Below are 27,973 nucleotides of genomic sequence, written 5' to 3'. Positions count from 1 at the left end.
GTTTTTTCTCTCCCAATTAGAATGTTAGCACTACATCTTCATACAGTTTATTCTAATTGCTTAAAAAAACTTACCTTTCTAAACTTTTTTGGACTTTTGTGTTTGTGTATCAAAGTTCCTCCTTAACTCTGGTATTGTCACAGATATGCTTCAATGTCTTTCATACCATTTAAAATCCATTTCCTCCCTATATAATTATATTAAACTTTTCAAAGTGAGTTATTCTTATAAGTCTCTCTCTGTTGCTTTTTGGAATATTGTATTCCAAGATCTCTCATTTAACATAGAAGCCGATGTCTTGTGTGAACCTGATTATTGACCCTTGCTATCTGAACTGCTTCTTTTTTTTTTTGTTTCACTTTGTGGGGCAATGAGGGTTAAGTGACTTGCCCAGGGTCACACAGCTAGTAAGTGTGAAGTGCTTCTTAATAGACACTTACAGCATTTCTTAGACCTGGAAGCTCTGGGTTTTGGCTGTGACATTCCTGGAACTTTTCCTTTTGAGGTTTCTTTCAGCAGGTGATCCGTGGATTCTATCTTCACTTTGGATTTAATAGGGTTGAGCAGTTTTCACTTATGAGTTCTTGAAATATGGTATCCAGCTTTTTAAGAAAATCATGGTTTTGGGGGGCAGCTGGGTGGCGAAGTGGTTAAAGCACCAGCCCTGGATTCAGGAGGACCTGAGTTCAAATCTGGCCTCAGACACTTGACACTAGCTGTGTGACCCTGGGCAAGTCACTTAACCCCCATTGCCACACCAAAAAAAAAAAAAAAAAGAGAAAAAAAGAAAAACAGTTCATGTAATTGGAAGAAAAATAAAATACTATTAAAAAAAATCATGGTTTTCAAGAAGTCATTCTTAGATGATCCCTCCTCCACCTATTTTCCAGGTCAATTGTCTTTTGATAACAGATATCTTAGGGGCAGCTAGATGGCACAGTGGATAAAGCACTGGCCCTGGATTCAGGAGGACCTGAGTTCAAATCCAGCCTCAGACACTTGACACTTAACTAGCTGTGTGACCCTGGGCAAATCACTTAACCCCCAGTGCCCTGCCCCCCCCCCCAAAAAGAAAAAAAATACCTAGTTGTAGATAGCAGATATCTTATATTTTCTTCTATTTTTTCAATGTTGATCTTGTTCTAACATTTCTTTATATCTTAAGGAGTCATTGATTTGTTTGGGTTATTTTTAGGTTTCAGAGAGTCCATTATTTGGGTAAAGATGTTTACTTTCAGTTCTAAACTATCTGTTCTTCTAATTCTTTCTTCAAGAGCTCTTAATTTTATATTTACTTAGTCTTCTTTAGTTTTTGTTCCACTGTTTCTAGGCATTCATGTAGTCCTTGACAAAAATCCATTTTCCTTCCTTTGAGTCTTTGCTGTCTACAGTTACTCCTTCTTTTGGTAGATCTTTAGATTTGCAATAATTTTTTAATACTAGTTCATATATCCAAATTACAATCCTGAGTTAGAGCTTTGCACCAGGGTCAGGCTCAGTCCCCTACTACACTTTTGGATGGGTAGTCTACCTTGTTGGTTTTATCCTAAGTTCTCTAGATTCTTGTGCTGACAACCACCTCATGGGGTTAGGTCCCTTTGGATCTTTGAGGTACAGAATGTTGAATATTTAGGCACTTCTATGATGTTTTGAGACAGGGTGCTAGGAGCCTTGGAGTCTCTGGGCCTGGGATAGTCTGATGATGTGTGCACTGGTTGCTACTACCCACTACTACTTCTTGACACTCCCCCACTCTGGGGCTTCCTGATCACCATGGAGCTTTTTTGGGTGGGAGCTCTTTTCTTTTGCTACCCTTGGATACAGATCCTTGAAAGCTATATGTTTTCTTGGCAGTCCCTGGTTACAGCTGGGAGGCTACTCAATATTTGTGTCAGGTACTCCCTTTCCTATTACCTCCAGTCTTCACTTTTGGCTAACCTCTTGTGAAGTTTTAGGGTGGAAGAAATGATTATAAATTCTCATTGGATTTCTTGTAAGTTATTTGGTCTGATATGAATTTCAAGTGTATGCTGGTAGATTCAAGGGGAGCTGGGTAACCTGCCTCTAGTTTAAGCTGATTTGCTTGGCTGGAAGTATAGATTCCTTCTTTGGCATCCTCTTAACTAAGGCCATTGCTTGCATTACATCACCACTTACTTTTTCAGTTGGGGAAGGGATGATTAGTGATTGTTGAGTTTAAGCGGATGTGATAAAATTATTAGAATTTGGCTGAGTCATTTGAGAGGGGCCACACCTGGCCAACCCTGAAGTTATGTATGCTACTGAGGTCAGAAGGAGAAACCTCTCTCCATAGGCAGTTTTTGAAGGACCTCCCCTTTTGGGGGAGGAAAATTTGACACTTGCTGAGGGGAGTCTGAGTCTCTTCCCTTCTGGTGGTGCGAGGAGGAGCAGGAGCAGGAGCAGCAGCAGCAGCAGCAGCAGCAGCAGCAGGAGCAGCAGCAGCAGCAGCAGCAGCAGCAGCAGCAGCAGCAGCAGCAGCAGCAGCAGCAGCAGTCAAGTTATTCAAGCCTGGTTGTAAGCTGGGCTTTCCATTGAAGCTACAAGCTTCAGGTGGTGAGCGACTCTGCTCTTTTGAATAGACTTAGGTTAGAGCTAGGAGGATTATCCGTGTTTCTTTTCCCCTATTTCCTTGTCTTTGATTTTTATTAATTTCACCTTTGCAGTTTATTTTATTCCCAATTAATAAAATCTGATCTGTTTGTGGAAAAGAGGCTGCAAGGCTCCTTTCTTATTGACCTGGGAGAATTATCTAAAAAGTCAGTTCAGAGGGGAGTGAGCTTTGAACCTAGAGGTCCCTCATTATTTCTGGGATCCCAATATTTCAGCGAGCCACCCAATTAACTCTCCATATATTAAATTTGGCCCTTACAAGGAGTAGAGACTAGGCTGTGGTTCTACCTTTTTTCATCATCCTGGTGATTCTTCCCTCTAGGCAGCATTCAATAAAGTCACCAACCTCTTGTTTGCCTAATGTGTTTTTATTATTTTAAAAGTTGAAATGAACAGGGTTTCTTATATCACTTCACAATCACACTTTACAAAGATGTTTTCCTTAAATTCTGGGAGGTATTATGAAATGTTTCATAGATGCCCTTTGTTTTAATATTGCAGGTGTTTCTGGAAGCAATAGCCCTGAACGCTGAACCTTCTCTTGTAACAAAGAACAATTAAGCAAAAACACCTGAAGTGACCATGCTTTACAATGGATATAACATTCTACCCTAGTAAGCTTACACTTCTTTCCTGAGAAGCAAGAGATATTTTTCATCAACTGTCCTTTTTGTTTTTGTTTTTTGTTTTTGGTGGGGCAATGAGGGTTAAATGACTTGCCCAGGGCCACACAGCTAGTAAGTGTCAAGTGTCTGAGGTCGAATTTGAACTCAGGTCCTCCTGAATTCATGGCCAGGGCTTTATCCACTGTGCCACCCAGCTGCCCCCATCAATTGTCTTTTTAAAAAAAGTACTGAAAGTGACTTGGAGCCTAGCTTCCACAGTGATCTTTTCATTTACATTGCTGTAGTTATTTTATTTATTGTTTCCCTGCTTCTACTTATTCACTCTGTTAATTAATATAGATGTTCCCATGTTTTTCTCTGAATTCCTCAGATTTGGCATTTCTTTATGAACAAAAATATTCCATCACATTGGATGGGCACCCATTTTGTTTCCAGTTCTTTGCTATCACAAAAAGAGGATTGTACCTTTGTATCTGCCTTTGACCTCCTTGGGCAAATTTATCCAGTAGTGGGATCAATAGATCAAAAGGTATGGACAATTTAGTCTTTTCTTGAATAACCTTACTTCACTTGTCTTGCAAAACTCTACACTGATCTGCAGAATGGTTAGACCAACTCAGCTCTGCCAACAGCTACTCCCACTTCTAAATTCTCCTTTTGGTTTTTTTCTTTTAAGCCAAATTTAACATCTCACTAAAGTTTTTATTTTTGTATCCTCTGAAGGATATATTGGCTTATATAAATCAGGAAACTTTTAGTGAAAATAAATGTATATTTTGGCACAACTTCTTCCATATCAGTCCCTAGTCCTCCTGGCAGGCATGTTATCCCATGGTAAATTTTTAGTGGTATGGCACTCCTGATATGGAGGTTTTATTTTCTTCATGGAAATAAAGCCCAGCCTCAAACCACCTACTGTATCAGAATAGTCTTCTTGAAAACTGGAAGTAAAAACCAAGACCTTTTTTCAAATGTGTAAAAGTGGGGGAAAAATGGCTCTTTTAATAACATAAAATAGATGTCATCTTTTCAGGGATGCCCAATGTGTAAAGTTTGGAATCAAATGGATTTTCATGACCAACTCCAATTAAAACTATGGTAGAATTCCCTTAAGAGGCTTACTTACTGCTCATATTCTTGCTAAAACAATAGTGGTTGGTTTAGTGAATGAGGAAGGAAATATCCATCCCATTGAGAAGCATTGTTTCCTTTTTATTTTATTTTATTTTGGTGGGGCAATGGGGGTTAAGTGACTTGCCCAGGGTCACATAGCTAGTAAGTGTCAAGTGTCTGAGGCCGGATTTGAACTCAGGTACTCCTGAATCCAGGGCCAGTGCTTTATCCACTGTGCCACCTAGCTGCCCCCCATTGTTTCCTTTTTAAAAAATGGTTATTTTATTCGTGGGAATATAAAAGGAGAAAGAGGAAAGTCTCAAGGTTCTATACTTAGAGAAAATAATTATGTGCAATGGGCTTGACAGAGGATCCCTATTCAAAGACACCAAGGGAAAAGAAAATTCATACTACAATGAGAACTGATATCCATAAAATGAAAATCCACTGAGACAATGATTAGGGAAATACAGTAATGAAAGACAGTGTTAACTTTGCAAAGGAAATGCTCCCATGGCTTCTTTCTCCGGAAAATCAATAGCAAAACATGTTCCACAGGTGTCATCTCATTCATTTTCCTAATGCCACTGTGTGAATGAGAATGATTTTTCTCTTCCCTTGTTGGGAATTATGTCTGCTAACATTCCATGGTTAGCTCCATCCTTTGGAAAGCATCTACCTACGTTGGTGGGTAGGATTTATCTTCTAAGTGGACAAAGACCTGATTAGTCTTTGGGCTCAGAGTAGGTCCTCATCATTGTTCTGAAAATGACCTGAGAAACTGAGTCACCTCTCAGACAGGAATCAAGAACTCATAGAGGGGAAGAGAGTGCAAGAGGGTGGAAGCTTTGACATAGGAAGAGCTTGGTGTCATTGGGATTCAGTCCAAAGGTCTAAGGAAATATGGTAGCTCTCATCTAGATGGCATGGCTCCTCAAGAAGCTATTTCCAAGTGGCAGGTTACAATGGTAAGTGAAGAGAATTCACTTTACTGAAAGTTAGAACCAACCTTAACAAAAATACGTTCGCATTTGTTACACTTTGTTTACTAAGTGCTTTACACAACATTTCATGTGATCCTTACAACCACTCTGTGAAGTAGTTATAGCAAGAATGATTATCTTTACTTTATAATTAAGTAATGGAGGCTGTGAGAGGGAAAGGTGACATCCTTGAGGTCACCTATCTGTCAAGCTTAAATCTGAGACTTGTGTGCAGATCTTAGAATCAGATTTAGAACTAGAAAGGATCCAGGAAGTGATAAAGGCCCAACCCTCATCAATTGTGGTGGCTGTGACCTGTGATCTTTGAAATATCCCGTCCATTAAGGAAAAAAACCCAAACAAAACCCAAATGCTTTGAGTTTCATGTTTTGTATCACTTTGTGTATAACAGAGTTCAGCAATTTAATCATTTCAGGATTTAATTTGGACATAAAAAAATTCTTTAACCATTTCAAAAAAAAAAAAAGAACTAGAAGGGATCTTGGAAGCTATCTAGCTCAGCCTTTCCATTGGATAGATGAGGAAACTGGGGCCCCCGGAAGTTAAGACACATTCAAAGTTGTAGGTTGTAGGGAGCAGAGCCGGTATGTGAACCTAGGCCTTCAAACTTCAAATTCAATGATCCTTCCATAGTATCATACTGCCAGATTGTTATGTTGCCTTTTAATGAGACCAAGCTACAACCTTAGTAACCAGCTTGTGAGTATCTTCAACAAATGGAAGATCAAAGAAAAATGGGTGAGGGATAAGGCATATCCTTAATCGCAAAGCTGTGTAATTAACCTCCAGAATTGTCTCCTAGGGCTAAATCTTTGGAAACACAGAAGGAAGTGACTTTTTTATCCAGGGGGTATGCTGAAGAAGGTTAAGTGATTGTGGGCTAGAGCCCAGAAAAAACTGGGCATGGGGATGTGTGTACAGAGGACATGGCCTAGAAGCAATTTGATTCCAATTTATCTTTGCTAGGATTTTGAGAATCTCTGTTTAGCCTTTAATTCTGCAGCATCCAATTTATATAGAGGACTGAGGGTAGGGAAGGAAATTGTGGACTTAGTTCCTCAAAAGCTGTTTTAGCCAAACCACTATTTGGCTATATGTTAAAATTAGGACAGGGAATGTCCATTTTATCAACTATTCTTTCTATCATTTGTTTGTTGTCCTTAGTTGCTCAGTAAAAGCAACCCATCCCATATTTTGGTCAAGATAGATGGACAGATCAGTGCATTGCAAAGGCCAGTGATAGCTAGAGTGGATGAGCTCTGAAGCTGGTATTGCTGCAATGGACTGGCTACAGGCACTGGTACCTTCTCACCTTTGCTTCACTCCTATCTACTATATGATTGCTAAATTGCAACTATTACCTTTACTTAATTGCTGGATTAGGAGAAGCAGATTGAATTAACCTAGGTTTTCCAGAATCATTCACTGACCAAATAAAAGAGCAAGGTATGAATCAAAGAATCATTGAATTTTAAGAGTGGAAGGGACTTCAGAAATCATCTAATCCATTCCCCTATTTTATGGTTGAAAAACTGAGGTAACTAAATGTATCTGAGGTCATGTGGTCAGTGGAAGAGGAAGGCCTATGATCCACATCTCCTGAATGTACAAGGTATAAGGGCAGCTAGGTGGCACAGTGAATAGAGCACCAGCCCTGGAGTCAGGAGGACCTGAGTTCAAAATCTGGCCTCAGACACTTGACACTTACTGGCTGTGACACCTTGGGCAAGTCACTTAACCCCAACTGCCTCATCAAAAAACCACAACAAAAAAAAATGTACGAGGTATAGGCCATCGTATTTCTGTTCAGGATAACCTTTTTATTAAAAAAAATTCTTAGACTCCTTTTATGGGTGAAGACTCACTGATTCATGCTATGATTAGAAATGTTTCCTGTTGGTACCAGTTCAACACCCATTTCTAGGAAGCCTGTACAACATCCAACCTGTAGCAAACTTCTACTTATCCTTTGACCTTCTAACTTTTTCATTTGGTTGTATCCTGGAGCAGATGAAACTCCAACTGGTGACTTTGAACCATAGTTAGCACTCCAATAATAGCCTTGGAGTCATAGAAGTAGAATCTTAGCACTTGAAGGGCCCTTAGAAGTAATCTCTTCCAACCTTCTCATTTTACAAATGAAGAAACAGGACTAGAGAGGCAAAATTAGTTTGTAGCACCATAATTTTTTAGTTGGAAAGGACATTAGAGGGGGCAGCTAGGTGGTGCAATGGATAAAGCACCGGCCCTGGAGTCAGGAGGACCTGAGTTCAAATCCAGCCTCAGACACTTGACACTTACTAGCTGTGTGACCCTGGGCAAGTCACTTAATCCCCACTGCCCCACAAAACCAAAAGATCATTTGCAAACATTTAAAGGGGAAGCAAGGTTCACTGAAAGCTACCATGAATTCATCAAATATAGTCTTTGTTAAGCTAAACTCATTGCTTTTGATAAAGTTACCAGATAAGGAAAATGCTGTAAATACAGTAAATTGGATTTCAAGAAAAGTACTAGACAATTTCTCTCATGAGATCATTGTAGACAAGATGGAGTAGATGAATAGAAGCGCAACCAAAGTTGGAAAGGGTGATTAGGAGGGATCCAGGTCTCAGTGAGTGCAAGAAGACAGAGAAAGAAAGGAAAAGGTTTAAGATGAAAACTAGTTTGTTACCCATAGAGCAGATATCCCAGTGCCCACAAGGGAAGGAGCTGTAGTTTTGAGTGGTACATGGGGTGGGGTGTTGGGTTTGAGGGGATGGAATTGAGGGAGTGGCCAAAGGGGGATGGAGAATGGACTTTGAATAATGGCATTATGGCCTTCAGAATCCCTACCAGGTATGATGGGCTAGGAGTACTTTAATCACTGAAAAATGAGTTCAAGTAGCCTGTCAATTATCCATAGGGTTTCAGTCTCTAGGGGGAATTGTCCTAGGGCATCAGGAAGCTGGGGGAAGCTAGAAAGTGGAGGGGAGTGGGGGGAGGCTTCCCAGACAGGACGAGGCAACTGCTGTGGAACTGTAGGAGAATGTCAGGAGTATGATGAAATGGCTGCTCAGAGAAACTAGGAAGCTCCCCTCCTTCCCAGGTGGAGCAAGGGCAGGTAGGAGGATGACAACAACCATGTATCATGGTCCTATAAGTGATGATAATGGATGACAGAGAGGAGGCAGAGCTGCTTGTCTTCTCTGCCAAAGAGAATCTTCTTGGAGCTGGAAGTGACAAAACACAAATGGCTGATGGGGAGATTGTAGGAGAGCATCCAGATGTGATAACTTCAAGTAATCAAGTTCAGATGAACGACATCACAGGTATTAAGGACTGGTGGGTATGATTGCTGAGGCACTATCAGTAATGTCTACGAGACTGTGCCACTATCGAAAGCTGTTTTGTTCTAAATAAAATTCTTACATTTAAGGGTATCTAAAAATTAACTCAAGTCAAGCCAACCAGACATTATGCTATGTTGGGAATAAGAAGAAAGGCAAAAAACAACAACAAAAAAACACCTCCAAAACCCCAAAACCCCAAACCAAAACAGTCCTTGCCCTCTGTGAGTTTACATTCTAATCAAGGAGGTAACAACGAGGGAAATGCAGGATACATAGAGTAGATGTAAGAGACTATAAAAGGGGAAAGTATTAGTAGTTTGGGAGGGGGTGTGGAGAGACAGGGAAGAGCAAGCTGAAGTAGGTGGGATTTGAGTGTTTTTTTTAAATAATAAACATTTTATTTATAATTTTAAGTTCCAAATTTTATCCCTCTTTCCCTCCCTCCCCTTTCCCTTCCCTGAGGTGGTAAGCAATCAGATGTGGGTTATACATGTGCAATTTGGTAAAACATTACCATATTAGTAATTTTGTATTAGAAAACTTGACTATTAGAATGTTTAACATGATTGTAATGTATAACCTTTATCAAAATGCTTACTGGCTTCTGGGAGCAGGGAGGGGAGGATGGGAGAAAAATGTGTAATGCAAAAAATATCTTTACATGTAACTGAGAAAAATTAAAATAAATAAAAAATGAGAAACTTGAATAAAAGAAAAAAATAAAAGAAAGTGAAATATAGCATGCTTCAGTCTGTGTTCAATCAATACCAGATCTTTCTTTGGGGGTGGTATGCTTCATCATTAGTCCTTTGGGATTGTCTTGGATCATTGTATTATTGAGAATAGTTAAGTCATTCACAGTTCTTCATCAATTGAGTAAACTCTTGAAGGAAGTAATGGAAATTGAGAGGCAGAGGGAAGAAGGGAAAATGCTCCAGGCATGGGGGATAGAAAGGCATGCAGACAGGAGATAGTGAGTCACAGAAAATACTAATATTGCTGAAATGCTGAATACAGGGAAGAGAGTGAAGTGTAAGATGAATTGAAAGGTAGGAAAGGGCCAAGTTATGAAGAGCTTTAAATGCCAAACAGAAGAGATTATATTTGAGCTTGAACACAGCAAGGAGTCACTGGAACTCACTGTGCAGGGAAGTGATTCCGTTTCTAAGCATTAGAAAAATTATTGTGGCAGCTAAGTGGAGGATAGATTGGGATGTGGAGATTTGAAGTAGGGATAATAGTTAGAAGGCTATTGTGATAGTTTAGCTGAGAGATGATGAGGGCCTGAATTAGGGCTGTGGTTTTGTAAGTGGAGAAAAGGGAAGATTTATGAGAAATGTGAATAGAGAAGTAACAAGATTTGGCAAAAGACTAGATATGTAGTGGAGTCAAGGATGACATTGAACTTGCAAGGTGGGTAACTGGGAGGATGGTGGTAACCTTGACAATAACAGGGAAGTTTAGAAGAGGGGAGAATTTTGAGAGAAAGATATTGATTTCTATTTTGTACACATTGTACATATTGCATTTAAGATGCCTAGGAAATATCTATTTTTAAGTACAAAAGGCAATTGGTGATGCATAGCTAGAGCTCTGGAGAGAGACTAGGGTTGGTTATGTGTATGTATATATGTGTGTATTTATGTATGTATATATGTATGCATCCATCCATCCAAACACAGATATATAATATGAATAGAAATGATAATTAAACCCATGGGAACTGATGGGATCACCAAGCAAGATAATAAAGAGATGGCATCCTAGGTCAGAACTTTGGGGGACTACCCAGGAGTAAACCATGGTTAGTAGATGTAACATGATGAACTAGCAAATGAGCCTGAGAATGAGTGATTGGTAAAATGGGAGAACCAAGGAGGGCAGCTAGGTGGCGCAGTGGATAAAGCAACCGTCTTGGATTCAGGAGGACCTGAGTTCAAATCCAACCTCAGACACTTGACACTTACTAGCTGTGTGACCCTGGGCAAGTCACTTAACCCATATTGCCCCCCCACACACACACACAAAAAAGATGGGAGAACCAAGAGAGAATAAGGTCCCAAAAACCTTGTGAGAGTATCCAGAAAGAGAATGCTACAGAGAAGTCAAGAAGGATCAGTCTGAGAAAAAGTTTGGTAACTCTGGAAAGGGCAATTTCAGTTGAATGATAGGCTTGGAAGACAGATGGTTTATAAGTGAGAAGGAAGGAAATATAGGTTTATAAGTGAGAAGGAAGGAAATGAAGGCATCTAATGCAGATGGCTTTCTCCGGGATTTTAACTGGAAAAGAAATAAAATGAGGACTTTTTTTTTTTTTTTATGAGGCAATTGGGGGTAAGTGACTTGCCCAGGGTCACACAGCTAGTAAGTGTTAAGTGTCTGAGGCCGGATTTGAACTCAGGTACTCCTCACTCCAGGGCCGGTGCTTTATCCACTGCACCATCTAGCTGCCCCTGAAATGAGGACTTTTAAAAAAGATGGGAGTAAATGTGGGTGATCCAGTAGATAGGAAGAGCCTGAAGGTAGGAGAGTGAGGGTAATAGTGGGGGCAATTTTTCAGAAAAGTTAAAAGGGGATAGACTCAAGGATACACATGGAAGAATTGCTTTTGGCAAGACGGACCACATCTTCAACTACAGCAGAGTGAAGTAGATCATGAGAGAAGATGTCTGAATGATAAAAGATGGTGAGCAGGGGAGAAGAGGGAGCTTTTAAAACACGGTCTCTTAGGGGCAGCTAGGTGGTACAGTGGATAGAGCACCGGCCCTGGAGTCAGGAGAACCTGAGTTCAAATCTGGCCTCAGACACTTAACTCTTACTAGCTGTGTGACCCTGGGCAAGTCACTTAACCCCGATTGCCTTACCAAAAAACAAAACAAAAATGGTCTCTTATTTTAGGTGGCAAGGTCCTTAGGGCAGAATGGTAAGAGTAAAATTGGGGCTGAGGCTTGCCAAGGCTTTATCCCTGATGGGATAAAGGTGCAAAGGATTAGAGATGATCTCTAGGGATTACCTATTGTTCTGAGTGGAATTACAAATACATAAAATCAATCAAACAGTCATCAAGTGTGGACCACCCAATTCTGTCCTGCAAAGTTCAAGAAGAAACAAAATTTTGAACTTAACTCTACTGACATCTGCTGGAGAGAAACTATTTATCATTTAGCCCCAGAGGTAATGCTATTTTTATTGGAAAGCTGGTTTTGATTGAATTAGTCAAGGGGGCAAAGGTCTGCAAAAGGAAATAAAATCAATAAGGAATCAAATACAATATAAGTTCCTGAATCAGTATGGAACAAATTTAAACATAGGCTCGTGAAATATGTGTAAGTGAATTTCACTATCAGAGAATCCATTAAAATAAGAGGTAAAACAAATTCCATTTTTAACTAAGCAGTTGAGTATATTTAAGGGAAAAGCTTTCTTATATAATGATACATAGTGACATTAGGGAGTGGTAGAAAACAAATTTATTATAAAGGATCTAGTACCAATTCCAAATATATAACAATCAGAAAGGAAAATTTTGGAATTAATAACAACAGTAATACTTGATTTTTTTCATTTCTAAAAATTTTCAGATGTAGCTTCTAAGCAACATACTGGCAGCTAGGTGACCCAGTGCATATAGTGCCGGGCTTGCAGTCAGGAAGACCTGAGTTGTATGACCCTGGGCAAGTCATTTAATTCCTATTTGCCTCAGTTTCCTTAACTGTAAAATGGAGATGATAATAGCACCTACCCGAGGGTTGTGAGGATCAAATGAGATATTTTTAATGTGCTTAGCAGAATGTCTGGTACACAGTAGGTGCTTTATATATACTTATTCCCTTTCCTTCAGCCTTCCCAACTTGGGTCTGCCTTGTTAATAATAACCCAGCTCACAGAATCATAGACTTAGAGCTGGACTTCAGAGGTGTCAAAACGTGAGACTGCAGATGGCAAATGGCCTGCAAAACTCAAAAGTGCCAGATTAAAATGTAACTGGGACATGTTTATCAAAATAAATAAAAATGCAACATAGATTATGTTAACTGGTTGTTTTCTAGGTCAATGTGAGGTCTGCAGGAATATGTTTTATTTGAGTACGACACCACTGATCTGGTCCAACCAGCTCATTTTATAGACGAGAAAGCTGAGGCCCAGAGAGCTGAAGGAATTCGCCCAGGATTACACAGTTGAGAGACAGTGAGGCTTCCTCAGGGCTAAACCCAGCACTTTTCACTACAACTGCCAATTCTGAAATAAATATCCTTGTGCACTTCAGATGTAGAGTGCCCCATGATATTCCTGTTGAGGAAGAAGACTTTTCAGCAAAAGCAACTGATACCTCATTTGTGTACCAGTGACCAATAATTTATTAACAAGAAAAAAAGAAATTAATATTATTTTATTGGGGGGGTTGGTGCAGTGTTAAATTAAAAACTGATATCACATTGACCTTTTGAAGCATGGTATGAATGAGCATGGAATGACCACTGGACTTGAGGCTCACAGCCTGGGGTTTAAGTTTAGGATATGTCATTCATCAATCTTGTGACCTCCACCAAATCACTTAACCTTGGGGCCTGTTTCTTTTATCTGTAAAATGGGAATAATACTTAATGCTACCTACCTCTGCATATACCCTTTTTTGCTGAGAGAACCATCTTATTCATCCATAAGGAATTTGTCATTTTGCCATTCTGAGTGTTTTCTTCACTGATAACAGAGTCCTCTGGTACTTAGTATACACAGTCAGGGAGGTGCCACAGCCCAGGAATTCATCATCGTACACACAGAAGGGAGACCACAAAAACATCTAACCCTCTGGTTGGAAAGAATGCACACTTAGGTAAAACAGAATATTGTTTTTGTGAACACTTAAGAAAAAAAGCCTCCTATCTTTTGCCTTGATGTCACTTTTGTTTTGCTCCATTGCTAAGAAGACTTAAGGCAGGTGAAGCACCTAAGCAGGATGACACATACACCGGGATAACATAAATTAAAAGTGTAGATTACTCTAAGATTTCCATGGTCAAGTATTCCAGACCCAGTAAAAGGGGGCAGTGTATAATGTTTCCATAGGAAAATGCTAGGATTGTGCATTAGAATTTTGCTAAAGAGATGACTAAAATCTAACAAGTCAGGTGTGTCTGTAGTTGAGGGGACAGAAGCAGTTTGGTGAGATCCTGAGGTAGCTTGGATAGGCAGTAACAGTCACATTACATATCGTAAAGGGGAGAGAACCAGAGCTTGGCAACTGGTTTTCCTGATTGATTCTTGTTACTGTGCCAGAAGGAATCAGCTCAAGAATACAGACTGTGTGATCAACTGACCTTGTTTCATTATTGAAGTGTCATCTTTGACCAAATTTGGTACGTATCTTCTCTGTGATATGTATGTTACCAGAAGGTGACCGGCTTCCTGAATTTTTTTCTTTGTGGGGCAATGAGGGTTAAGTGACTTGCCCAGGGTCACACAGCTAGTAAATGTCAAGTATCTGAGGTCGGATTTGAACTCAGGTCCTCCTGAATTCAGAGCCAGAGCTTTATCCACTTCGACACCTAGCAGCCCCCTCCAGGCTGTTTTTTGCTAATTTCTTTTTAACCACGCTGTACATTCAGGAAAGTAAAGAATTAATTGTTATTTGAGGTTTTTATGCCTCTGTGCGCAATGGCCTGGGGCTCCGCAAACTGCAGGGTGCTCCACCCACTGGTTGTAGCCATGGCAACAGGTTGTTGTCATGGCGCTGGCACCTCACATCATCACCACTCACCAATGCCTACATGGGCCCGGCAAAATTATAATGATTGGAAGCCTAGTGAGGGAAGTCATGTGACTGTCAGAGCAGCCATCCCATTGGCTGGGGCTGTGTGGGGTTTTTCTGGGATTGGGGGAGGAGAATTGGGCATTCTAGCTGAACGCTGGAACAACAGGCGTTCTGCTGCATATTCTCAGCTGATTCCTGGGCAGTGGTATTTTTTCAGGTATTATAATTTCCCTTTCCCCATTTTATTTCCTTTCCCTTGATCCTACTGATCCTGTTTGGGTGTGTTTTTTTTAAAGTTTGTTCTTGTTAAAATAAATCCTGTTCTGTTTTGAGGGAGGCTGCCGGTCTCCTTCCTTGCCCCAATATTGCAGCGAGCTGCTGAGTTATCACACCCCAATTAAAAATTGGTCCTCACAGGTACCACTTTGTATCACCTCGTTTTTGGACAGTGGGTCCTGAACCATGTGAGGGCAAGAGAAGAATCGCTGATGGTGGTGGACTACAAGCCTCAGTCCTAAGACTGATAAAGTTGTGGCATTACCTAGCAAAAGTGAATATGTGAACTAGAAAACATGCAGTGTCTAAAGAGCTCTCGAGTAACCGAAACGATTGTAGGCTGAAGTCTACTGGGTCTTCTTCAATGTCCTTACCAATAACCTGGCTTCATCAGCTGAGTGGTGAGTGTGGAATCCTTCTTTGAGTCAAACCCAAACACAAAAGTCTTCTCAGACTGGCAAACTTGAAGATAACTTTAAAACACAAAAATTTTGGCTAACACCTTCAAAACTTATTGGCCCACATCCTTTTAGGATTTTGTTCTTTTTTTTTTTGACAATAGCTATTATAAGCAATCTGTGTTGGGGTCTTACTAATTATTTTTGTTATGCTCAATTTTGATAGAGGACTTTGGGATACAAAACCTTATCATAAAGGAATTAATAATGAGATTTCTGGAATAGGGGAAGGTTTTTAGTATTTGGGGGCAACTGTCCCCTTTTACTCTCTAATCTCAATCCACCCACTTAAGATGTTTCCAGGGAGGAATCCTGAGACCTTTAAAGGTGGCTGTGAAGCTTACATATTTTCTCCTTACAATGTGGCAAGACTATCTTCAAATTTAAAGTAGATAAGTTGCAGAACAGGTAAGAAAATATGAACATTCATGATATAAGTGGAAGAGGATAAAAATGGTACCATTTCTCTTAGCTTTATTATTAATGGTTTGGAAATTTTGCCATAATTCTTATGGGGGGAAATGGAAAGATGAAATATGAAAGGTTATGGAAAGTCAATGACTTATTAAAATCAATCCCTACCAATTTTGGTTAATGTAAATGATTTTGGACATATAGCAATTTACACTAGAGGGTCAAGCACCAAGTTTTGCAGCGTCTAAATCATGGCAAAGAATCAAAATATTAACATGCAGTTGGGGATTTGTAAGCAAGGTGTATATATGATTTCTAAAATCGTATTTGAGAGAAAAAAATCAATGGGAACTATCAGATTTTACTGGGAATCACATCAGTACTTCCTTAAAATGTTTTCCTTAAGGTTCAAGTTTCATCACGAGAGAAAATGAACAATTGTGATATGCTTTATCAACTGATTTATCAAACAAGTCTTGTATCTGCCTGGATAATGACAGAGTGCCTCATAAATGTTTTTCTCTAATACTTATTTGTGGTGCGATAAAACATTAACTGAAGATTTATCGTTTCCATGGCTGTAATTTGAATGCAGATGAAAAGTTAATATAATGTAGAGATGTGAAATTGAACTAGTTGACTATAAGCAGCACTGCTTAGATTCATCCTTCTAGCCTCATTATTTCACCTCTTTGTTTATCATGTATTTAGTTTTCTTCTATTACTTACAAATAAGTCAAATAAGTCCCTGGGGATACTGTTGTGAGAGAACTCTGGAAGACCATGTTTGGACAGTTTATACATTGAGACCAATGATACCAACATGGCCTCTGGTATAAAACTGATGTTCTCACATCTTGTTAGGTGGTGAGTTTGAGTAGGAAGGAGGCAAATGTGGTGGCAATTAGGTATGCAAGACCAAGGAAAGTAAACTTGTAGATTTATTTTAATTAGATGCATGTAGGAGCAGAGATTGCATGAAATTTTTAATAATATTGAATTTATGGTGTATTGAGTTTAGCAAAAAAGTTATGTGACAATCATGATCAGAATGTTATTACTAGAGACATAGTGAAACAAAGTAAAAAGACTTTTTCTGAAACACAAAGATAGAAAAAGGATGGAACAAATCAGATCTCTATGAACAAGTCTGCTGTAGACCCAGTCTTGTTTGTTCAAGAGATTGGGAATGGGTATCTTTGTGCTTCCTTTTTTTCCCCCAAAAGATCTCATATTTAATGCACCCGGGCCTTAGCTGACCCACACCTCTGTGCTTCTTTATCAAGTGGAGAAATGAAATAAGGGAAAAATCAACTGAAGAGAAAAATAAGGTCGCATGAACAGTGATGTATTCTGTGGCTGAGTCATGGAAGGTAGTGGCACTGTTCTTTTTTTTTTTTTTTTTTTTGGTGAGGCAGTTGGGGTTAAGTGACTTGCCTAGGGTCATACTGTTATTAAGTGTTAAGTGTCTGAGTCCAGATTTGAACTCGGGTCCTCCTGAATCCAGGGCCGGTGCTTTATCTACTGCACCACCTAGCTGCCCCAGTGGCACTGTTCTAAATACCACTACTGAGTCTCATGATCTCATACTCCTTGTGCTTCATACTCCTTTCTCAAAGGGAAGAATTAATTGGTATAATTGTGTATTTACCCTCGTTTTTATAAATATTAGGGAAAATTGAAACAAAATTTTGGGAAAATTAATCAAACTTACTAAAGGGTACAAAAATAATTTAGGGCTTAAAATTAACATTTTTTAAATTCTAGAAGTTCTTGTCATTTTTAGGTGGCACTGAAATGTCTGGCCTTTTACTACAGTAATATATAGCAAACTAGGCAAGACAAAAGTTCTTCCATAGTACAAAATTTTTTTTTACAATTATGCCTAGCTTATTTTCTTTTGTTTGTGGGGCAATGGGAGTTAAGTGACTTACCAGGGTCACACAGCTAGTAAGTGTTAAGTGTCTGAGGCCGGATTTGAACTCAGGTATTCCTGAATCCAGGGCCGGTGCTTTATCCACTGCGCCACCTAGCTGCCCCGCCTAGCTTATTTTCAATCCTTTCTTTCCCCCTACACTTCTCTAATTTAAGATTCATTTAGGAAATAATCCATAGGACCAAGAAAATGAATTTCTAGAATTATAACCTCATTTATTAACAATAGGTTGGAGTCTCCCATGTATGAGATGTTAAGGACACCCTTTGTGGGTGAAGGAATGAACTAGAGAACCTTTTAAAGGTTCTTTTACAATGCAGTTATCAAATGATTATGTGTACCCACAAAATTAATTGTTGCCCTAAAGATTTGTTGTCTCAAATAATACTGCTTCTGGAAAATCAGTTTTGGTACAAGGTGAAAAAGATGAGAAATATGCCTTAGAGAATAGAGTACAGAGAAAGGAGGGAAGCTAGTATTCTTTGATCCAACTTTTGCCACTGAAAGAAAATAGTTTGATTTATGATAAGTTTTTCAACAAAATATACATTATAATGCAATATTAAGAAATATTTATTGAGAATCCATAACCCCAAATAATTACATAAGTCTCCAGTCTTTCATAACATAAAATAAAAGAGAAGGACCAAACCCATTTATGGGAGGGAAATAGTTCTCTAAAGACCAAGGACATGTATGTATAGAAACAGGGTGCTGTAATTTTGGAGGTACTATTATTACCCACTGGAGGAAGTAAAAAATGTGATTGAGAATGTTTTAGTAAAAGTGATAAAGGACTACTAAGGAAATCCAGAAGAAAGATTGTCCACGTGTAAAAGATCCCTTTTGTAATTTTACTATCTGCTCATAAAAAGCAAGGCATTTTGGGATGTGAAACAAGAATATCAAGGTGGTGGCAGTGAAAAAACATTGATTTCAATTTATTCACAGAATTCATTAATGTTAAATGTGCTCTTACCTCTAACTACTCTCACCTGAAATCTTACCTCCCTCAAAGGCTTCTAATGCTATATAATTATAACTGGCATAAAAGGGAGGATGGGGAAGAGAAGGGTTGAGTCAAATGACTGTAGGTACAATAGAGACTTAGAGAAACTGTCTTTAAAAAGCTAATATCTTGTGATGAAAAGTTAGCTACTTCAATTTCTCACCAATGTCGATACAGGCACATATTATAATAAATAAATTTAATGCTTTAAATGTACATTCTAAACCAGCTTCACTGTCTTAGGTCCACATAAAATACACAAAAAAACCCAGATCTGGGAAGATGCAAATGAGTTTTCATGAAATTAACTTTTTTCCCCCTTTGGAGGGGAGGAAGGTTTTAGTGAAAAAAAACAAAAAAAGTTCATGGGACACAAGTAAGTGCAAGGATACTTAAAAGCAAAACAAAAAAAGGAAGTAAATCTGAATCCAAGATATGTTCCTTTTTGTGAACTTTAAGAAAGTTTGGACTGAGGTTTCCATTTTAAGAACTGTTTCTGATTCTGAGCATAAAGTGATGGCACAAATCCTCGATATTGTCAATGAAAAATCTCATTCAGAAAACTCTAGCAAATGACACTTCAATTGTATGATCTAGTTAATTCAATTGCATTTACATTAATGGTTTGCTATTAAGAGGTTTGCTAGCCTACTATTCTAAATTAATTCATGGACTGTTTGCAAGGTAGCTGTTTTAAAGTCATATGCCTATGGTGTTCATAAAGGGTTTTCTTGAAACCTTTTTAGGAAAAAAAACGAGGTTCAGTGATTCTCAATGAAAACCCAATTATTGTTAGAACAGAATTCTAGTTGGAGTTAATCAAAAGAATGTGAAGCAGTATAAGCAAGTCATTCTCATCTTCTCTGAGGAATGTGCTCTCTCTTTTTCCTTGGTTAGCAACTGTTTATTGAAAAGTGCAAAAACAGTACAGCAGACATGTAGCTAAACCAAATGAGCTTTATTCTTTCAACCAGGACAATCAGGCAAAGGCAGATTAGCTTCACTGTGCATTACATTTCTTTATTACTGTAACTGCCCACACAACTGATCTGAAACCTTTCACAAGGAAGGTGCAGCTTAGCCACAGCACTTTAAAAAGATACACGGCAGGGGGTTACCCACAATTTGCACAATCCACAGAAGGACCAAGCAGGAAATTGTGTAGTTAAGTGTTTTTAGATTTTACTATCAGCAGCATTTATTTAAAGGTCCAGATTATTGCCACTAATTTTAGCTATTTTTAGGCTACAGGGAAAATAATAGCGATGTTAACACCAGGAGCCAATGAGTAGCTCAAGTGCCAGATTTCAAAGGAAGCAGCATGTTTTTGTTGGGGGGGGGGGGGGCGCGGCGGTGCAGAAATGCTGGTCGAATAGGTACATTCTATTTTCCTAAACTCTGTTTTTTTTAAGCCCCTGAATAGTTCTAGAAAACTATAAAGAAAGAGAAAGAGGCAAGGTCGGTCCTACCCCAGCAAGACAACAGTAGAGGAAGGTGCCTATGAGCCAGGAATTGTGGGAGGGTTTTGAAGCACCAGTGGTTCTTTCCCCATCTAATTTTGAAGACTCAGAAAATGGTGAATTGCAACACAGATGTTTTGTATTGGGGAATTTTTTTTAAAGGTGCATATTTTTGTTATCATAAGTCAATGAAATAAGTTTTCATTTGTGATTTAACAACTCTAAAGTTTTGAGTTCTGATTTCTCTGCTCTGGGATCATTATATTTTAATACTTTTTGCTAATGGCTGTAGGATACTTTCCCTCTAGTTTACAGGAATCTAAGCCTTCCAGTTAAACATGGTAGTAGTACTCTACTCACTTCTATGAGAAAGGTCAGGAAAATTCCATACAGCCCATCATTGGAAAAAATGGCCCCTGAGCATTGAGCAGAAATTCGAATTGTTCACTGGGGTATTTAGCACAAAACACCGGAATAAACCCACTACAGTTAAATCAGTTGCCTAATAGGGGAGACCAGTTTTGTTTATTTATGAGATTGGAATTAGGTGCAAACCGGTGCCTAAAATTGTTCTACTATTTGTGTTGAACACAATCATTAGATAATTTGTTGTTGTTCAGTCGTTTCAGTTGTGTTTAACTCTTCATGATCCCATTTGGGGTTTTCTTGGCAAAGAAACTGTAGTGGTTTGCTATTTCCTTTTCCAGCTCATTTTAACAGATAAGGGACTGAGGCAAACAGGGTTAACTGATTTACTCAGGGTCACACAACTAGTAAGTATCTGAGGCTGGATTTGAACTCAGTTCTTCCTGACTCCAGGCCTGGCACTCTATCCAATGTGTCACCTAGCTGACCTCACTAGATAATACCTACAGCTAAACAGAGCTTCTACCAAATGCTGAGGAGCTCTGTTTTCAAGTAGTTGGCTGGGTGGATTTTTCTTGGCCTTTGTAACAAAAGTGGGATAAGTGCTACTCTGGTTAATGATATCAGGCTTGCACAACTTGACAGATGTTAAACTACTCTACAGCATTAGCAAGCAGCAATAAAGCACAGTGATCACAAGGCAAATAAAATACAAGTAAAGACTCAGGGAGGGAAAAATTCACAATAAATTAGTAAACAAAAATGTGTTTCACTGATCACATGGTAACAACCAAAATATCCACCTATTTTAAATAAGCATTTCCTAAATTCAGAACATTTTTCTAGAGCCAAATATTATGTGTAATTATTAGCATACTTTGAACTTTATCAAAACATTAAAATAAAAATTTTAAATTGATTATTAGATTTTAAGGTTTTAAAAAAAATTTGGGAATTGTATACAAATGCTAGCTAAGATCCACTAATAAAAAAAAAAAGTGTTCATTAAGTAAACTCCAAGTAGACAATGTGAATTAAGAAAGGAGTCATGTATCCTTGGTTCAGCTTGTGGCTTCTGCAATTTTCTAGAGGAAATATATCTCTGCTCCCTTCCCCTCTGAGAGTTAGCCATCCACAGAGAAGCATGGCTATAATAATATCTTTTCTACAGTCCAAAGAAAAATGAATATTTAAGAAGTGGTGCTATCCACTAACAGTTATGTATTAATCTTTAACTACAATTCAGTTTCAGTTTTTATTACCATAGTGAGAACTGTATAAACATTAAATCACGTCGAAAGGCTTAAATAACGAGCAGTTTCTTGCAAATTCTAAAATATGTTTGTTTCCAACAAAATACTGTATATTTCACTCATTTAGGAAAGCCTGAACTTTTTTCCCCCTGATCTTTTTAAATAAAAGAACATGCCCCAAAATGTACTGAACTGAAAATTAGAGTGAAAAAGACCAATTATTTTAAACACAGAGAATTTGCTCTCTTTAGTTGAGAAGGGTAGGTGAAAAGTAATGGACTCACTTAGCCCAGTGTTTGCATGGGTACTGATGGATAAGCAATGAGCCGTGGGGATAAGTTTGGCCGTTTATATTTCAAAAGCTGGGAATCTGGCTTTTGTTGGGACAAGCAGGTCAGACAGGAAATAAATTGTTCCAGCCATTCCTGAAGAAACCAAAAAAGATAAAGAGTTATGTTAAGGTGACCACTACAGCAGGGCTCTAGTTTTCTGAACTAGCTTTATTCTGAAATTCACAGCATAACCTAAGCAGAATTAAAAGCATCTCTTCCTAGTTATGTTAGCATTAGAAAACACTACAGGGGCAGCTAGATGGCACAGTGGATAGAGCACCGGCCCTGGAGTCAGGAGGACCTGAGTTCAAATCTGGACCTCAGACACTTAACACTTACTAGCTGTGTGACCCTGGGCAAGTCACTTAACCCCCATTGCCCCGCTTAAAAAAAAAAAAACACTACAACCATTTTCAGCATCTTGGTTTGCATTTACAGTAGCACATGCTTTAGTTTATCTGCTCATTACTCATCATGTAAAGAAATCAAGAATTGGTATGATAATTTTTTTCCACTAAATGCAAAGGGAGTGGGGACAACAAGAGGGGGCTAAAAAATTAAAAGGACCAGAGATCACATTTGCTGGAGAGGAATGCCTTGGGGGAGTCCAAATATATATTTCCATAATGAAGAAAAACAAGTAATGTGAAAAAGAGTACCTTCAAATAGAGAGAAAGGCGTGTCAGGAATCCTGCATCCATGCTCACCATAATCTAGGCACCATTCAGCAAACTGAAAAAGAAAGGCCATGCCGAAATTACTTAGAATACATGCTCACTCAAGAGGCCATAACTCTGTATTCGTCTGAAAAGCCAAAGGGTTTATAGGGAAGATTACAGTGATATGGGAACTATAAGGAAAGCTGAGAAGTATGTGGCCCAAAGAAGAGAAATCAATCAAGCTTAGCTGGCTAAACTATACTAGTTATGTAGAACATAAAATTTTTGAAGTCAAAAGCTGTTTAACTTTTGTCTTTGCAGCCCCAACATTTATAAGGGGATTTAAATGACTGACTAATATTTTTATCTCAAGGGTTAGAAATTAATTACCAAAGGAAGACAGAAACAAAATAAACAAGCTCCTCCATCTCCAGCCCTAACTAGATTGTTAAATGACATAATTTGTTTTTTTAAATGGCAAAATAAATTAAATCAACTTTTAAAAGGGTATTTTAAACTGTTTCCTGTAGATTACCCCCCAAAAGACAAAAAATGAAACTGGAATTAGGTTCTTTTTAAAATGCCTTGAGGGGCAGCTAGATGGTGCAGTGGATAAAGCACCAGCCCTGGATTCAGGAGTACCTGAGTTCAAATCTGGCCTCAGACACTTGACAACTTGCTAGCTGTGTGACCTTGGGCAAGTCACTTAACCCCCGCTGCCCTGCAACCCCCCCCCCCTCCCCCACCAAACAAATAAAATGCCTTGAAAATATTTTTTCCCTCTCTCTGGTTGTTCTGAATACTTACCTTACAAGCTCGGTATAGGTATTTCACATCATGGGTGAGTTTGTATAATGTCAGGAAGGCATATGCATTGCCTGCAGCACCATGACACAACCCGTATCCTTTTTTGAGTAACCCAAACTTCCAGATCACATCAGCACACTTCAAGGCATCGTTGAGATACTTCTCCTCATTGAATACCTGTAGGCAGTCAGGAAAACCCAATTTTATTATAAATGATCATTTTAATGTCACTGACAACTAAACTACGTTAGATGACAGAAAAAGAGTCCCACAGAGGTAGGTAGCCTTGAATGATGGGAAGCATGAAATTTAATAGAGATAAATGTAAAGTCCTGAACCTATATTATTAAAGTCAAACTGGAAAAGTATCAGGTATAAAAGTATCATGTTTCGTTATTAGTTTCTGTAAATGAGACCTCAAAATTCTGGTGGACTATATGCAGAAGTCAGTAGTGAGATGTGGTAGTCAAAAATTGCTTAATTACCTTGAGCTACATTAACAGAAGTCCAGAATGAGGGAGGAGATGGTCCTACTAGAATATCAAGGTCTATACATCTTAAATACTGTGTCCATTTTGGTGTGTTATGGTTTAGGTAGAAAACTGACAAATGGAGTTTCATTGAGAATATGGTAAGTAATCAAGGTGGGGAAACCCATTCCCTATGAGAAATAGTTGAAAGAACTGGAGATAACTTAGAAAAGGAACTTAGGTTGGACGTGACTGCTCTCTTCACATAAACGAAGGCCACTAATGTAGAAAATGGACTGGGCTTATTCTACTTAGCCAGATAAGTGGGCAGATGCTACAAGGAGGCAGATTTCAGGTTCCATATGAGGAAGAACTTTCTAACAATCAGAGTTATCTAGAAACAGAAAAGACTGGCTCAGGAGGTAGTGAGTTCCTGGACAATGAAGATAGATGATCTCTTTGTCCAGGATGTTGTAGTGATGGTGGGATACTCATATTCTAGGAAGGGGTTGAAATAGATGGCTTCTGAGATTCCTATACTAGAAGCTGGGGGTTAAGAGACATGGAGCAGGAGGGAGAGTTATAGATAATAAGTCCAATGACTAAAGATGATGACTAATTTTACTATCACTCAATGGTTCTTCTTACATTAAAAATGACTGTGACTTTGTCTGTACTTGCAAAGATTTTTTAGAGTGATCGATGAAGTAGCATTAACGTTATCTCATTCCTATCAAGCTGCCATCATTAGTCACCTTCCATAGAACACGCGGCTGCTTTCTTCAGTAACAAACATGCTGGTTACTAGGAAATGAGGCGACGCATATCCAGGGAAACTTCTGGAGTATTTACTCCTTATTTTGGAGAACACAATGCCATTTGTGGTTCATATACAATAAATGCTGAACATTGTATTTTATAAAAAAATGAAAAAAGTACAGAGGCTTGACTTGTTCTATCCTTCCCACCTCACAAATTCTGGCCAATACTTAAAAGAATATTCTTTAACATTTCATAGCAAACTGGATTTAATGAAAAACACCATCAGGCATTTCTTTTTTGCTGTGGCACCTCTGTAGCTAGAGGAAGAATGGTTATACATGTAATAATTCAAACTTAAGAAGAAGGGCAGCTAGGTGGCACAGTGGATAGAGCACTGGTCCTGGATTCAGGAGGACCTGAGTTCAAATCTGGCCTCAGACACTTGACACTTACTAGCTGTGTGACCCTGGGCAAGTCACTTAACCCCAACTGCCTCACCAAAAACAAAACAAAAAACCAAACAAACTGAAGAAGAGTAGGGATAAATAGTATGGGGCAGAGAAAAGGGTAGCTTTTGGACAACATTCCAAAATGGAGAATTTGGCATACTGGAAGCTGGCGTTTATAAAATACATATTCCCATACAAACAAATGCTTATCTGGGTGCAATAGGCTAAGTAACTTTCATGGTAATCTTTTTTCCTCTTCTCATTTATAAGACCAACAATCAAGTGTATTCAGTACCACGCAAGCATTAGGTTTTCTGGTGTTTTTAAAATTTTAAATTAAGCTACTGAAGTGTGCCAGGAACCACTTTTTTTTTGGCAGGGCAGTGAGGGTTAAGTGACTTGCCCAGGATCACATAGCTGGTAAGTGTCAAGTATCTGAGGCCAGATTTGAACTCAGGTCCTCCTGAATCCAGGGCACCACCTAGCTGACCCCAGGAGACACTTTTAAAAGCCCCTCTTAGTGGTGACATTGACTTATGTAATACACTTGGAAACATTATTTTAGTTCTGGGGTAAAGGCCTAAGAAGAGAAGACTTTGAACACTGCTTCTGAAATTATTAGGAGAAATGCCATTTTTGAGTTATTGAAATTATACTTTAAGGTTGTTTTCAACTGTCTCTCCTAGGGTAAGAAATAAGTTTGTACCTTGTATGCCTGGGTGAGCATGTAGATAACCCCAGGGGCCCCATGGCACCAGTGGACAAGGAGATCTCTGGAATCATCCACACACGGAGGGTAGTTGCCAGAAGGGAATTTCAGCTCGCAGACGTAGTCTACACTGGGCTTGATCGTACTGTGCAACTTCATTTGGCTTACCTGAAGGCTAGGCTATGAAACAAAATGATACTTTAAATCCAAATAGGCATTAACATACTTATGGAATTTCTAAATTAAGAAGCTTGAAAAAAATCACTTCCTTAGAGATTTAAGGAAACATTTACATTTAACAGTATAAAAACCACAACCTTTTTTAATCAGCTTCTTTATTAAAGGAAAATGCTGGGCCTATAATTAATCCTACTTAAAAAATGAATTCTTTTCTTCCTAGGTCTGAGGAACAAATTTTAAACAGAAGCAAAACACAAGAAAAGATATTTGGTATCATTAAGGCCTTGTGGGGTTTATTTCAATATTTTGCTTTTCCATGTCTAGATCTCTTTCTGTACCTGCAGGTTATTTCTTAATTGTGAAGGATGGAACATTTCTAAATAGGTAATCAGTTCAGTCTTCAGGAATTGGTCAAAGATGGTTATGCACTTTTTATTTCTTAACATTTACCTCTGTTTAAATAAACATAACTTTTAAGTCTAGTCTCGCAATAGAATTCCTGAAGAGGACTTGTCTGTGTGATTCTGCTACTAAGAGAGACACTGGATTTTAAGCAACTGCTCCAAAGAAGTCCATGAGCAGAACATGTTTTTTATCACAGGTTATATTTATTTTAGGAAAATAAGAGGTGAAATGTCTGATGGAAAACAGATATTAAAGGGATGCCTAACTTAGGATCAAAATCTTCTAATTTTTTTATATATACCTCATCTTAGAATAATATGTACAGCCAATGAATGATGTCTTCCTACACACAATTTATAAGATCCAATGACAAAAGTGATGTAAGCTCTTTTGTTACTCTACCGCTCTCAATTCAATGTATTTGTTCACTCACATTTTTACAAATGATAAATTCAAGTTTTGGTTTTTTCCTTTTGAAGATGGAAAGAAGGAAAGGAAATGAGGGACAAATAACATCTCATGATTACTAAAAGAATACTAAATTCTTTAACAGAAGCAGAGTATCTCCTGCTCCCTACTCAGTCCCAAGGAGACTGCCCTCAAGTTTGAATTGTCAGTATTCTCTCCCCAACCTCCTACTGAGTACATGGTGTGGCCCCAAAATAATGTAATTCTGTTTTGCTTTGACAGGTAAGAACCTAGTGGAATGAATCTATTCAATTAAGAATAAAAAATTCAAATACTTAATAATCTGTAAATGGAAAAATCAATGCTTGGACCACAGTTATTAAATTAGCAAAAGGACTCAGAGTATCTGAAGATCTGTTTTTCAGTGTCAGTGTGAGGTCAACCGATACATTCTGTTTTCTGTGACATGTAAGCCCAAGTCTTATTTAGAAATTTTAAAAGGCGTATATTCTTTCTTGAAGAAACTTTATGGGCCTATATCTACCTCTGGAAAGAGAAGCCACAAGCACAAATGCCAGAAAAAACAAAATGATACTTTAAATCCAAATAGGCATTAATATTTTAAGAATTTCCAATATTTTGTTTTGTTTTGTTTTGTTTAGGGCAATGAGGGTTAAGTGACTTGCCTAGGGTCACACAGCTAGTAAGTATCAAGTTATCTGAGTCCGGATTTGAACTCAGGTACTCCTGAATCCAGGACTGGTGCTTTATCCACTACACTACCTAGCTGCCCCCAGCCCTAGGAATTTCCAATATTTTAGGAAACTTACTATACACTTGAAAAATTTGCTTTCTTAGATATTTAAGGAAGCATTTATATTCAACAGCATAAACAACCTTCTAATGATTTGATTCACTGAAGGGCTGTGCTGGACTTGATTTTATTATATTCCATTCTGTTACTTAACCAGCTGGTATTTCTTCTTGTGCATTACAAATTGAAACAATTTTCTCCACTATGACATATAGTGCTTATGCATGGGCATTATCCTTGCTAAAATCTTTTACCTTTAACCATAAAACCTTGAACCACTCAAGAACATCAACAGGTGCCAAACTCTAAAGAAAGCTACGCAACTCACAGGGAAGTCAGTCAATAGCA

At 38.5% G+C, this 27,973-nt stretch overlaps 1 protein-coding gene across 1 annotated transcript in view; it reads right to left on the bottom strand.

The window, feature by feature from the left end:
* Positions 1-20,742: 20,742 nt before the first annotated feature.
* The window catches only part of LANCL1 (LanC like 1), a 52,376-nt gene continuing 45,145 nt past the window's right edge, over positions 20,743-27,973 (bottom strand). The window contains exons 7-10 of the mRNA XM_043994960.1: positions 25,816-25,998; positions 23,429-23,605; positions 22,622-22,694; positions 20,743-22,055 (exon numbers count right to left, since the gene is read on the bottom strand). Of these exons, the coding sequence (XP_043850895.1) occupies positions 21,979-22,055; positions 22,622-22,694; positions 23,429-23,605; positions 25,816-25,998 (510 nt within the window). The 3' untranslated portion in view covers positions 20,743-21,978. The remainder of the gene's footprint in view (positions 22,056-22,621; positions 22,695-23,428; positions 23,606-25,815; positions 25,999-27,973) is intronic.

This window comes from Dromiciops gliroides, chromosome 3, assembly GCF_019393635.1.
Source record: "Dromiciops gliroides isolate mDroGli1 chromosome 3, mDroGli1.pri, whole genome shotgun sequence".
Taxonomy (NCBI): domain Eukaryota; kingdom Metazoa; phylum Chordata; class Mammalia; order Microbiotheria; family Microbiotheriidae; genus Dromiciops; species Dromiciops gliroides.
Note: the sequence above shows the minus strand (reverse complement) of the source record. Positions and strands in the feature narration are given on the sequence as shown.